General features: G+C 46.6%; 1 protein-coding gene across 1 annotated transcript in view; it reads right to left on the bottom strand.

Annotated features, from left to right (window-relative positions):
• Positions 1-2746, bottom strand: part of WDR12 (WD repeat domain 12) — a 24061-nt gene extending 21315 nt beyond the window's left edge. Inside the window, exon 1 of the mRNA XM_015407513.1 lies at positions 2604-2746. Within this exon, the coding sequence (XP_015262999.1) occupies positions 2604-2644 (41 nt within the window). The 5' untranslated portion in view covers positions 2645-2746. The remainder of the gene's footprint in view (positions 1-2603) is intronic.
• Between the last annotated feature and the right edge of the window lie 11873 nt (positions 2747-14619).

The following is a 14619-nucleotide window of genomic DNA, read 5'->3' as shown; positions in this document are numbered from 1 at the left end:
CTGACTAGTATTTGGATGGGAGACCACCAAGGAATACCAGGGTCGTGATGTGGAGGCAAGCAACGGCAAGCCACCTCTGAATGTTTCTTGCCTTGAAAACCCTAAAGGGTCACCATAAGTTAGTTGTGACCTGAGGGCAACAACAACAAACAAACAATTTGTAGTCCAGTTCTATGTTTGTTTACTGAGAATTAAATCCCATTGTGTTTACTAGGAATTACTCCTGGTAAGTGCACATAGGATTATAGATTTATTTACATATTCCTTTTAAGCGATATGTTAGTCACCTGGGGTTCTATACGATTTTGGGCTCTTTTTGTAACAGGAACTTTTTTGCATATTATGCAACACACCCGTAATGTAGCCAATCCTTCAAGAGTTTATAGAGCTCTTCTTACAGGGACTACTGTAAGTTCTTGGAGGATTGGCTACATTAGGGGTGTGTTGTCTAATACGCAAAGGAGTTCCTTCTACAAAAAGAGCCCTGACTGTCGAACTAAAAGACAACATCATGGCAGGGCCTCAGTTAATTACTCTCAGCATTCCACACTTTAAAAAGGTACATCTGCCCATCAATCTCCAGTTTTGATATGTTTCCTTCACTATGTTTCCTGCTGCAATTAAACCCAAACGAATGATAACTATATAAACTAAGATTGTTGTTCCTGTTTGGTCCTTGCATCTGTTAAACATCTTCATTATGTTGTATGCTAATTTGCTGCTCACCCTCTACATACATACATACATACATACATACATATATATATATGGACTGGCAACTTCCATTTCACTGTATCTGAAGAAGTGTGTGTGCACACAAAAGCTTATACCTTGAATAAAACTTTGTTGGTCTTAAAGGTGCCACTGGACTTGAACTTTGTTCAACAAAAAATTACATTGAGGTATGATCCAGAGAGCTTGTTGCAACAGCTGAGCAAACAAATATCCACCATTAAAATAACCAGCAACAGCATTAAAAGATATTTCCAGCCACTGCTGCCTTCCTAACAAAATGTTCTAACACAGAAAGGCAAGCAGGGAGGAAGCCTTCTAGGGAAGCAAATTCCCCAATCTCTGTGCAATTGAACAGAACAAGGTCCCAGAAGACCATATCGATGCAGGCAGATCTCTAGACATCCCCAGTCCTTAGCAGCACTTTGAACAGTAGAGAGATTATAATGCAGTAGCGATATGTCACTTGCTCGTGTTTTAAAATTGTCCTCCAGTGGGAGCCAGTACAAGAAGACTGAGGGCGAAACTGCTGTGTGGACACTCCATTGCCACAGTGAATCCCTCTCGTTCACAGTAGCAATGAAGAAGACAGGGGAGGGGGAGGAGACTGGATTTATACCCCACCCTTCACTACCAGAAGGAACCTCAGAGCGATTTACAATCTCCTTTCCCTTCCCCTCCCTACAACAGATATCCTGTGAGGTAGGTGGGGCTGAGAGAGCTCTAAGAGAACTGCCCTTGAGAGAACAGCTCTGAAATGACTTGTAACTAATGCAAAGTCACACGAGCAACTGCATGTGGAGGAGTGGGTAATCAAACCCGGTTCTCCCAGATTAGAGTCCGCGCTCCTAACTACGACACCAAACTCACAGTGACACAGAGAATCATCACTAGATGGAAGCAGCTGGACATTATATGAGAGATGTCTGGCATAAGGGTCTGTGGACTGGAGTACTTTATTGGATGCATACACTGATACTTTCAGCAGAGTACACATACATATACAAGAACTGAATAATATAACCAGCGACACCACAAGGTTAGGGTTGTCAACTCCAGGTTAGGAAATACCTGGAGCTTTGCAGGATGGAGCCTGGGGTTGGCAGGGTTTGGGGAGGAGAGCCCACCCTCCAAAGCAGGCAGTTTCTTCAGGGGATCTGATCTCTGTTGTCTGATCAGATGTAACTATAGTTGACAACTCCAGGTTAGGAAATACCTGGAGCTTTGCAGGATGGAGCCTGGGGTTGGCAGGGTTTGGGGAGGAGAGCCCACCCTCCAAAGCAGCTATTTTCTCCAGGGAGGGGAGGCAGACCTCTATAGTATGGAGATCAGTTGTGACCAGGGTTGCCAGTTCTGGGTTGGGAAATTCCTGGAGACTTTCGGGATGGAGCCTGCGGAGGGCAGGGTTTGGGGAGGGAGAGCTCTCAGCAGGGTATAATGCAATAGCGTCTACCTTCACATTAGCATGTTCTCCAGGGTAACTGATCTCTGTTGCCTGCGGATCGGGAGATCTCCAGGTCCCACCCGGAGACTGGCAACGTTAAACACAGGAGATGCATACAGCCCCAGGTACTGCCTATGGGCAATCGCGGTCCTTAGTTTTAGTACGTCCCCAGCTCAAGCGTACGCAAGAACAGCGATCTATTCCCATGTGCAATTTCACTATCCAAATACACTATAGCACACTCTAATCTAACACCAGTAGTGCGAGGGGGAAAAAAAATACAGGCTCCATATTAAATGCTTATCTTACTCCAGCAATTGCACGGTGCGTTGCATTTCCCTCTTTTAAGCTTTAGGAGCTGATTAAGACGGAATGATAACCCCCGGGCCAGGAAAAGCAGAGGGCAGCAAGCCTCTTTCCTACTTACCTCGTATCTTCAGTAAAGAAGCGAGCCTGAAGCTGCGCCATAGCTACGGCCCGAAACAGCCAAGCCGAGCACCGGGCTCAGAGCTTTCCGCCTCTCCAGCACCAGCAATGCCTTCCCCACGTGGCTGAGAGTCACTCGGCTTCGTAGGCCCGATCGCTTGCTCGGCGAATGACTAGTAATGCCTGACGGTAGAGCAAAAGGAGAAGACGGTTCGCAAGTTGATTGGGTGTATCTTGGACGAATCCCAGCTTTCCTTTTCTCTCCCCTTTCCTCCACGTGAAGTTCTTTACCCTGTTCAAATAAACATGAGTCTTGCGGCTCATTCAAGGCAGGATTTAAAAACTGTAATTCTGGCAAAGGGTGTCAAGCTGCAGCCTACTTTTTTAGGTGCACCGAGCGGAGCCTCACTATATCACAAAGGCACAATACAGGGGGCATGAAAATGTGGGAAGTACAAGGTGAAATGCAATTATGTAGAATTCAAATCTAGTCGAGGAAAAGGGAAAATAAAGCATTCACGACAAACATTAACCTGTAACGGATGGGGCGTCCCAGGTTTTGCTAAGGTAGTTTACTGGGACGTCTTACTGATAAGTAAAACCTATTCAACTTCAGAACAAAGTCTAAGTCCAGTGGTGTGGCACCTTTAAGACCAACATGCACTCAAAAGCTTATACCCAGAATAAAACTTTATTGGTCTTAAAAGTTCCACTGGACTCAGACTTTTCTGCTGCTTCAGACCAACAAGGCTACCCCCCCTGAATCTATTCAACTTCAGGGGACGTACTAAAACTAAGGACAAGCGATTGCCCATACGCAATACATGAGTGGACAGCGATTGTCCATAGGCAATACATGAATGCCAATAGAGAATGCATGATTGCCCATAGGGAATAATGAAGAGTAGGCTTGCCCATAGGGGATAATGGAGTACATAATTGCCAATAGAGAATCCATGATTGCTCATAGGGACATAATTGTGAACAGAGAATCCATGATTACCCAAAGGCAATATTGCTCAGAGGTCGTTCCGGCTCCCTCCGCTCTCGTTAGGGGCTCTTTTAAAAAGTTATGGCTGCGGGCAGGCGGGGCGGGAAACGTTCCCCCGCCTCCCTGAGCCCCGGGGTGGTGGTCTTGGACTCCTAGGGGCAAATTCCGAGCGGACATCACACATCACACGCGAGAGGTGGCATTTGCCCCTAGGAGTCCAAGGGCACCACCTCGGGACTCAGGGAGGTGGGGGAATGTTTCGGCCCCCCCACCGTGTCCCAACTGATGGCTGGTTGGAGCAGGGGGTGGGGCTTATGTGCCCACCCCCTGGGCTCCTGACTGGCGGAGTGGTGCTCCGGTGCGCTCCGGCAGGAACCCAGGCCTGCGGCTAATGCAGTGGCCCATGCTGTAGAGTAGCTGCAAAGACTCCTATGGTAATATATGTGATGTGAGTAGAAAACATTATATAACCGCTAAGTATTGTTTTCGTTAAGTGTTGTGTTTTCTTGAAGTGCTCAAAGAGTCAAATACTTCATTTATATTCTGCCTTTCTCACAAAGACTCAACGTGAATTACAAAAAAATTAAAAATACAGCAAAGCAATACAATAAAACAAACCCCCCCCCCCCCCCGGAGGGACCCGCCTTGGCCAGACTTGCGTGCCTGAGGGCGGGAGGCGGGCGGGTCTTGGGAGCGAAATGCTCCCACTTTCCCTGGAGGGTTGTCGCCCGCTTTGGGCGAAGGCGGAGGAGGGCTGTGGTGGAGACCGGCCGTGCCAATCCCAGGCCGGCGCTGGGGGGGTGGGGGAAGACCGGCCAACCAGCGTCCCTCTCATCCAGGGTTGCTATATTTTGAAAAGCGAAAAAGAGGACAGATTTTGCGAGTGGTTACTTCAGACAACCGATCGTGACAGCTCTCATTTTAAATACCTCTACTGTTTCTGATTGGACTGCAAGGAGATCGAATCAGTCAGTCCTAAAAGAAATCAACCCTGACTGTTCCCTGAAGCTGAAGCTCAAATACTTTGGCCAACAACTGAGAAGGGAGCCCTCACTGATGCTGGGAAAGATTGACGGTCAAAGAAGAAGGGGAGGGCAAAGGATGAGATGGTTAGACAGTGTCATCGAGGCAACGAACATGAAATTAAGCAAACTCCAGAGCACAAGAGAAGACAGAAGGCCTGGCGTGATGTGGTCCATGGGGTCGGATTCAACTGTGCGACTGAACAACAACAACACTGTTTCTGAAGCTTTCCTCCACTGAGGGAGTATGGGACAAAAGAGCCTCAGCCTCCCTACGGAAAAAGAGGACGTTTTCATAAGTTTTTGAAGAAGAGCCCAAAAGAAGATGGGTAACAAACAAAAGAGGATGTGTCCTCTAAGAAGAGGACATCTGGTAACCGTACACACATCCCTCTCCTCAAGTGGGAAGGAAGACCTGTTTTCTTCAGGATGTGTTAAAAACAACCGCCCAGATTGCTGTTCGTGTCCCAGGTTGATGATTCCTGACAGTAATTAGCTGTCATAGTGCCAAAATGAAAGAGGAACTCTGTAGGGCGTTTTAAGAGAATGATGAAATTTTTTTCTGGCCGCAGGGTTCCCTCAGAAATAAAAATCCAGTTTAAAGGTTGGCAACATTTATTTTGGCAGGAGCTTTTGTGACATGCAGCCCACTTCTTCAGATAGATAAGTGAAGGAAAATCATCCTGGGAGATCTTATGGGGAATGTATTGGGTTAAATGTTAAAAAAAAAAGTCATTTGCCTTGGAAACACAAGCTTTTTTTCACAGTATCCCCAATTCTTCATATTTCCCCATTTAGGGGAAAATGCGGTTCAAATGAATTACAAAGACAATATGCCGCCGATGGTAACGAGAAAGAAATTTTACTTACAAAAAAATGGAAGCGCATCATACATTACATATTCATGTAGGTACATTTAACTTACTGTGAACAGATGAACTTCTAAAAGGTTAACTTGCTACAGCTCCAAGCCCAGGAAAGAGAGAGAAGAAGAGAGGTCCTATATAAGATGAAAAAGAAGGGCCAAAGAGGCTCAACATCTAACTGATGAGAGACTGGGGCCAACTGCCAGGTGCACACCAGTGAGAGAATTCCCTCCAAGATCCTCTTTCATGCAGTTAAAATACCCAACACCCTTTCTTAAAGTCACATGCCGGAGTTGCCAAATTTCAGGTTATCTTGTAATCTATCAAATCTGTCTCTTGATAGAGGCTTGGTCAGGATGTTGGCTCTTCTGTTGAACAGTATTCCATCTTTATTATGCCCATCTCAGGTCACACACTAAGTGAAACTTTACACCAGTGTGCTTAGTGCATGCAGCCAATCTTTCTGATGAAGAAATCTTAATGCAGCTCTGGTTGTCTTCTTTAAACTGAACTGGCTTTTCCTCATCAACTTCAAAGTCCTTTAGTAACTGGTCTAGCCACAACAGTTCTCTGCATGCTTCAGCAGACGGTATATATTCAGACTCTCTGGAAGACATACTTTAGTTTGCTTTCTACTGGCCCAAGAGATGGGTCCAACTCCTTATAGGACCAAGTAACCACTTGTGGATGTATAGTCTAAGCTGTCTCCTGCCCAGTCTGCATCCATGTAACCTACTAATTTTGGATTACTGGCGAATAGGAATCTTAGTTCCAAATCTAAAGTTCCTTTTAGATATTTAGCCACCCTTTTTACTTAAACCCACTCTTTCTTGCTAAGTGCACTTGTCTTTCTATTTAGTATCCCAACACTGGTTGCAATATCAGGTTTGCTAGTGGCTCAAGTGGATAAGATGCTGAACTGCAGGCTGTGGAAGGTCAGTAGTTCAGCAGTTCGAGACCCGGGTGCTGCAAGACGGAGTGAGCTCCTGTCTCTAGTTCCAGCTCCTGCCAACCTAGCAGTTCGAAAGCAAGAAATTGCAAGTAGAAAAATAGGTACCACTAGGGGAAGGGAACAGCTGTCCGTGCGCCTTTGTGTTTAGTCAGGCCGGCCACATGGCCATGGAAATGTCTTCGGACCTCACTGGCTCTTCGGCTTGGAAACGGAGATGAGCACCACAACTCTAGAGTCGGATTCGACTGGCTTTCGAGCAAGGGAACCTTTACCTAGTGGTGCTTAGGGATAGAAATTTTCCTATGGCATTTCTGCACAGATTGTCTATAGGTAAAGGCTCACTTATTTTGGTGTTCTTAAGTAGGTCATTTTCCATAGGTGTTGCCACTGTGTTGGCATTTTCTAGACCTAATATCTGTAAGAGTTCAATTATTTTCTTTCTCCTATTCAGGAGAAATGAACCATCTTCCTCCCTTTCCGTTCGTATGCCCAGCTACCGTGTTTCCCCGAAAATAAGACACTGCCTTATATTTATTTTTTCTCAAGAAGACACACTAGGGCTTATACCACAAATGCATAGAAATCCTGCTAGGGCTTATTTTTGGGGTAGGTCTTATTTTCGGGGAAACAGGGTAGTATGAAACATCTTCTAGCTCCTTAATTCCTACTTCTCTATTTAGGTACTCTAACACACTGTTATAGTGCATTTGCCTGTCATAATCCAGAATCAAGTCATCAACAGGTGAGAATAGTTTGCACTCAGGAATTGCTTCGCCCCACCATTTATTGGGTATGCCTGCATCCATGAGCGTGCATTTGCTCATCTCCAGTAAAGATCTCAGTTTCCTTTCAGCAGGGCCGTTCTGCTCAGGTGTAAAGCTCACCGACTTCTTGTGCAGGATGCCTTCCTCTGCCAAGGAGGTTTATGTATGATGTGATATAAATGTTAGTGAGGAACAATTCCTGTTGGGGTAATACCCTAGCACTCACCAAGTACAGGATATTCCACCTGTTTAGAGAGAAATAGCAGCGTCTGTGAATCCAGCATGGAGATATTTCTGTAGAGTACACGTTTTCAAGAAAGCAATGTTTAATAACTATTTACAAAACCATTTAAACAACATCCTGGCTAAAGGTTACGAGGCTTCAATAACTTTACCTCAGTATAACACACTAATAAGGAGAGAGAGGAAGAAGAAGAAAAGTGACAGTTAACTCCATGAATAACAGTGAAGAAGAGAGAAGGGAGGGGCTGATTGTGGATGGAGGAAAAAAAGTACAGAGCATCAACCCTAACCACTTATTGGTATTTTTCAGGTATGTATTCAGCCGAATTAGATTCTCTAATCTGATTCAGCTACTTGATAAGGTGCTCCTGAATAAAAGCTGAAGCTGATCTTATTCAGGTTTTATTCAGTCCCTTCCCCGAAGCAGGGAGGGAAGGGGAAACAGATCGGGGAGGCATCTTTAAATACCTCCCCAATCTGTCTTCACTTTCCTAGCCAGCCTGCCACGGCCACCAGCTGAAGAAGAGAAGGGGAGGCATTTTTTTAAAGCCTCCCCGGTTTCTCTTTGCTTCACCCACCTCTGCTTGGAAGCCACCTCTGCCTTGGCAGGCTGGCTGTGGAAGCCAATGGGAGGCATTTAAAGATGCCTCCCTGATCTTTTTTTCACTTCCCCAGCCAGCCCGCCTTGGCTGGGGAAGCAAAGAAAGATCAGGGAGGCATCTTTAAATGCCTCCTCTTCACTTCCCCAGCCAGTGCACCTTGACAGGCTGGCTGGGAAAGTGAAGGGAAGGCATTTAAAGTTGCCTCCCTGATCGCTTCTGGCTGGCTGGGGAAGCAAATGGGAGGGAGAGCAGGGGAGTGAAACTGACACAGCTCAAATGACAGCTGAGTATTTTCAGCAATTCCAATTACCGTATTTCCTGAATCCCAGTATACTACCAATATTGGGATTTGGGAATATCAGCATTTAGTGATATTTTTCAGGTTTGATTTATCCTAACCCTAAAATACCAATATTTTTTCCCATGCACATCCCTAGTGTCTCTGCAAGAGAGAGCTGCTTTGTTTGCTGAAACTAACATTGGGTAACTTCAGATCTTGTTTTACTGTAGTAGCTAAGCTGGATAAGCATAGAGTTTGTTGTTTTATGTTCCTTCACAGTCTTGTCTATTTTTAACTATGTTTTGCACCTAAAATAAAAATAATTATATTTTTACCATGTTGTGGATTTTTGCCTTCACTGACCTCAAAGCTTTCTTCCAGAAGCCTTGGCCTTTGACCACCTACCTGGTACTTGAATTTTGTTTGGAAACTCAGTCTACCGTCCTACTCTGCAGGGCTGACTTTTCTTGTTAATTCTACGAAAGGCTGAGAGACTTGTCCTTTCGCTCTTAAGCTGAAAGGACTGGTGGCATCTACCAAGACTAAAGCGAGGATCACCTCTCTCTGGTATTTTTGTAACTTTATTTTGCGGCAGCCCTTCCTTAACAAAAATTCTTAGCCTGGGTTTGGATAAGGACTTTTGACGTGGCCGGGGTGGAAGGTGAACTGGAGTGGATCCAGTGCAAATGTGTCATCCGGAAGATCCTGGAGCTGCTCAGCCACTGCTCTCTCAATTACCTTACCCAGAAACGATAAGTTTGAAACCAGGCAGTAATTGGCAGGACTCTTTGGATCCAGAGATGGCTTCTTCAAGACTGGTACTACCACAGCCTCCTTTAAGCTCTCTGGATAGGTTAAGAATGTCTAGCAGAGGGCCCTGTATCCTCTCATCACCAGCTTTAATTAGCCATGAGGGACACGGATCTAGGAGGCACGTGGTTGGCTGAACAGCACCCAGGATCCTGTCAATATCAGCAGTGGAGAGCAGTCTGAAGTTGTCAAGAACCGAATCCAAAGACAGCCAAGGGGCCTCCAGTTCACTTACTGTATCAACATTAATGGGTAGGTCGTGGTGGAGCAACAAGATTTTGTCCACAAAGAAGCTCACATATGACACACAGCTAATGGCTGAATTTCCAGTTTTTTGGTTTCGCTCTGTGAGGGACATCAGTGATCTAATTACCCTAAACAGTTGTGCTGGTCGTGAGCTAGCAGATGTGATGGAGGCTGAATGCTATTCTCTCTTTGCAGCTTTCACCCAAAGTGGCTTATAATGTTCTTCCCTTCTCCATTTTATCCTCTCAACAACATTGTGAGGTAGATTAGGCTGAGAGTGTACAAGTAGCCCAGGGTCACCCATCATAAGAACATAAGAACATAATAGCCCAGGGTCACCCATCCATTTGTTGTTGTAGATTGCTATCCCCTAAAAAGTACTGCTGATGGCATCTCTTCAACATGGGAGATTCTGCTAAGTTCAAACGAAGCCACAGGAAGAAGAAAGAACAAGCCGGCTGGGTGCCTGGTAGGCACTCACCTCCCCATATATACATTGTGGCCCTAGCTAGGAAGTATAATATGCCTATGTAAACTGCTCAGAGCCTCCGGGATTGAGCGGTATAGAAATTGAATAAATAATAATAATAAACTCACTTCACAGTTTTCCTGTGCATCCTCTAGTTTGTCAACAGTTATTTCATCGGCCTGTCCTTTTCCATGTAAATACAAATTGTTTATCTTTCTGTATTGTGAGAATACTGTTCAGCTCTGCAGTGCACTAAATAGAACGTGCACATTTATAAAATAAGTCTAGGGTACTACTGCATGAAACACGCTTCTGTGGAAATAAAAGAATGAATCTCTATATGTAATTTATTACCCACGGGCAACATTTTATTTAACACTTGCATATAATTTTCATCAGCATGAAAGATAATATAGGGTGAGTTCAGACGCGCCATTTGATCTGGTGTTGTGACAGTTCAGCAACGGATTTTATATGCATGATAACACAAATCAACATCTGCCTCCCGTCCTCAGCCATTGAAAGCAAATAAAAAACCACTCACCCTTCTGTCTCCTGCTCCTGTTCCTGCTCAGAGCTCAGCTGGGTCTCCTCTGCCTCTGGCCAGGTGTTTCCTTAAATAGAGGCCTCCCCCAGCAGAGTGCTGGCAGCAGCTATTCAAATGCACCCAGGCACTCAATCACATGCAAAACAATGCCCCTTCCTTTTCCTCTCAATTGCAGTCAATCACAGTCAAACAATGCCCTTTCCTCTCTCAAGCAGCCAGGAATCTGCAAAAACTCCAAGCGCTTCCACACACTCCCAGACCAGTTCTCCCACCAAAATCCTCAGCTGGATCCTCTCCGCTGAAAGCAAATAAAAAACCACTCACCCTTCTGTCTCCTGCTCCTGTTCCTGCTCAGAGCTCAGCTGGGTCTCCTCTGCCTCTGGCCAGGTGTTTCCTTAAATAGAGGCCTCCCCCAGCAGAGTGCTGGCAGCAGCTATTCAAATGCACCCAGGCACTCAATCACATGCAAAACAATGCCCCTTCCTTTTCCTCTCAATTGCAGTCAATCACAGTCAAACAATGCCCTTTCCTCTCTCAAGCAGCCAGGAATCTGCAAAAACTCCAAGCGCTTCCACACACTCCCAGACCAGTTCTCCCACCAAAATCCTCAGCTGGATCCTCTCCGCTGAAAGCAAATAAAAAACCACTCACCCTTCTGTCTCCTGCTCCTGTTCCTGCTCAGAGCTCAGCTGGGTCTCCTCTGCCTCTGGCCAGGTGTTTCCTTAAATAGAGGCCTCCCCCAGCAGAGTGCTGGCAGCAGCTATTCAAATGCACCCAGGCACTCAATCACATGCAAAACAATGCCCCTTCCTTTTCCTCTCAATTGCAGTCAATCACAGTCAAACAATGCCCTTTCCTCTCTCAAGCAGCCAGGAATCTGCAAAAACTCCAAGCGCTTCCACACACTCCCAGACCAGTTCTCCCACCAAAATCCTCAGCTGGATCCTCTCCGCTGAAAGCAAATAAAAAACCACTCACCCTTCTGTCTCCTGCTCCTGTTCCTGCTCAGAGCTCAGCTGGGTCTCCTCTGCCTCTGGCCAGGTGTTTCCTTAAATAGAGGCCTCCCCCAGCAGAGTGCTGGCAGCAGCTATTCAAATGCACCCAGGCACTCAATCACATGCAAAACAATGCCCCTTCCTTTTCCTCTCAATTGCAGTCAATCACAGTCAAACAATGCCCTTTCCTCTCTCAAGCAGCCAGGAATCTGCAAAAACTCCAAGCGCTTCCACACACTCCCAGACCAGTTCTCCCACCAAAATCCTCAGCTGGATCCTCTCCGCTGAAAGCAAATAAAAAACCACTCACCCTTCTGTCTCCTGCTCCTGTTCCTGCTCAGAGCTCAGCTGGGTCTCCTCTGCCTCTGGCCAGGTGTTTCCTTAAATAGAGGCCTCCCCCAGCAGAGTGCTGGCAGCAGCTATTCAAATGCACCCAGGCACTCAATCACATGCAAAACAATGCCCCTTCCTTTTCCTCTCAATTGCAGTCAATCACAGTCAAACAATGCCCTTTCCTCTCTCAAGCAGCCAGGAATCTGCAAAAACTCCAAGCGCTTCCACACACTCCCAGACCAGTTCTCCCACCAAAATCCTCAGCTGGATCCTCTCCGCTGAAAGCAAATAAAAAACCACTCACCCTTCTGTCTCCTGCTCCTGTTCCTGCTCAGAGCTCAGCTGGGTCTCCTCTGCCTCTGGCCAGGTGTTTCCTTAAATAGAGGCCTCCCCCAGCAGAGTGCTGGCAGCAGCTATTCAAATGCACCCAGGCACTCAATCACATGCAAAACAATGCCCCTTCCTTTTCCTCTCAATTGCAGTCAATCACAGTCAAACAATGCCCTTTCCTCTCTCAAGCAGCCAGGAATCTGCAAAAACTCCAAGCGCTTCCACACACTCCCAGACCAGTTCTCCCACCAAAATCCTCAGCTGGATCCTCTCCGCTGAAAGCAAATAAAAAACCACTCACCCTTCTGTCTCCTGCTCCTGTTCCTGCTCAGAGCTCAGCTGGGTCTCCTCTGCCTCTGGCCAGGTGTTTCCTTAAATAGAGGCCTCCCCCAGCAGAGTGCTGGCAGCAGCTATTCAAATGCACCCAGGCACTCAATCACATGCAAAACAATGCCCCTTCCTTTTCCTCTCAATTGCAGTCAATCACAGTCAAACAATGCCCTTTCCTCTCTCAAGCAGCCAGGAATCTGCAAAAACTCCAAGCGCTTCCACACACTCCCAGACCAGTTCTCCCACCAAAATCCTCAGCTGGATCCTCTCCGCTGAAAGCAAATAAAAAACCACTCACCCTTCTGTCTCCTGCTCCTGTTCCTGCTCAGAGCTCAGCTGGGTCTCCTCTGCCTCTGGCCAGGTGTTTCCTTAAATAGAGGCCTCCCCCAGCAGAGTGCTGGCAGCAGCTATTCAAATGCACCCAGGCACTCAATCACATGCAAAACAATGCCCCTTCCTTTTCCTCTCAATTGCAGTCAATCACAGTCAAACAATGCCCTTTCCTCTCTCAAGCAGCCAGGAATCTGCAAAAACTCCAAGCGCTTCCACACACTCCCAGACCAGTTCTCCCACCAAAATCCTCAGCTGGATCCTCTCCGCTGAAAGCAAATAAAAAACCACTCACCCTTCTGTCTCCTGCTCCTGTTCCTGCTCAGAGCTCAGCTGGGTCTCCTCTGCCTCTGGCCAGGTGTTTCCTTAAATAGAGGCCTCCCCCAGCAGAGTGCTGGCAGCAGCTATTCAAATGCACCCAGGCACTCAATCACATGCAAAACAATGCCCCTTCCTTTTCCTCTCAATTGCAGTCAATCACAGTCAAACAATGCCCTTTCCTCTCTCAAGCAGCCAGGAATCTGCAAAAACTCCAAGCGCTTCCACACACTCCCAGACCAGTTCTCCCACCAAAATCCTCAGCTGGATCCTCTCCGCTGAAAGCAAATAAAAAACCACTCACCCTTCTGTCTCCTGCTCCTGTTCCTGCTCAGAGCTCAGCTGGGTCTCCTCTGCCTCTGGCCAGGTGTTTCCTTAAATAGAGGCCTCCCCCAGCAGAGTGCTGGCAGCAGCTATTCAAATGCACCCAGGCACTCAATCACATGCAAAACAATGCCCCTTCCTTTTCCTCTCAATTGCAGTCAATCACAGTCAAACAATGCCCTTTCCTCTCTCAAGCAGCCAGGAATCTGCAAAAACTCCAAGCGCTTCCACACACTCCCAGACCAGTTCTCCCACCAAAATCCTCAGCTGGATCCTCTCCGCTGAAAGCAAATAAAAAACCACTCACCCCTCTGTCTCTGTCTCCTGCTCCTGCTCAGAGCTCAGCTGGGTCTCCTCTGCCTCTGGCCAGGTGTTTCCTTAAATAGAGGCCTCCCCCAGCAGAGGGCTGGCAGCAGCTATTCAAATGCACCCAGGCACTCAATCACATGCAAAACAATGCCCCTTCCTTTTCCTCTCAATTGCAGTCAATCACAGTCAAACAATGCCCTTTCCTCTCTCAAGCAGCCAGGAATCTGCAAAAACTCCAAGCGCTTCCACACACTCCCAGACCAGTTCTCCCACCAAAATCCTCAGCTGGATCCTCTCCGCTGAAAGCAAATAAAAAACCACTCACCCCTCTGTCTCCTGCTCCTGCTCCTGCTCAGAGCTCAGCTGGGTCTCCCATCCATTTGTTGCTGTAGATTGCTATCCCCTAGAAAGTACTGCTGATGGCATCTCTTCAACAGGGGAGATTCTGCTAAGTTCTAAACTCATTTCACAGTTTTCCTGTGCATCCTCTAGTTTGTCAGCAGTTATTTCATCGGCCTGTCCTTTTCCATGTAAATACAAATTGCTTATCTTTCAGATCTGTATTGTGAGAATACTGTTCAGCTCTGCAGTGCACTAAATAGAATGTGCACATTTATAAAATAAGTCTAGGGTACTACTGCATGAAACACTCTTTGTGGAAATAAAAGAATGAATCTCTGTATGTCTCTATATGACGCGCCATTTGATCTGGTGGTGTGACAGTTCAGCAACGGATTTTATATGCATGATAACACAAATCAACATCTGCCTCCCGTCCCCAGCCGTTGGTTTCCGGCTCAAAACCACTTTAACCCGGAGTATTTTGTTACCAGGTCCCAAAGTGGTGTTTTCTCAGCTCTCCCGTTTAAAGCCGCATTTCCCCCCTGTGTGATTGCTCCTCCAGTGTCAAGCCACTTTCGGTTTAAACCCCCTCCCCGCTCGAAAGCTGCCCAAGG

The sequence above is a fragment of the Gekko japonicus genome, unplaced genomic scaffold, assembly GCF_001447785.1.
Source record: "Gekko japonicus isolate JY-2015 unplaced genomic scaffold, Gekko_japonicus_V1.1 scaffold870, whole genome shotgun sequence".
In the NCBI taxonomy this organism is placed as follows: Eukaryota; Metazoa; Chordata; class Lepidosauria; order Squamata; family Gekkonidae; genus Gekko; species Gekko japonicus.
Note: the sequence above shows the minus strand (reverse complement) of the source record. Positions and strands in the feature narration are given on the sequence as shown.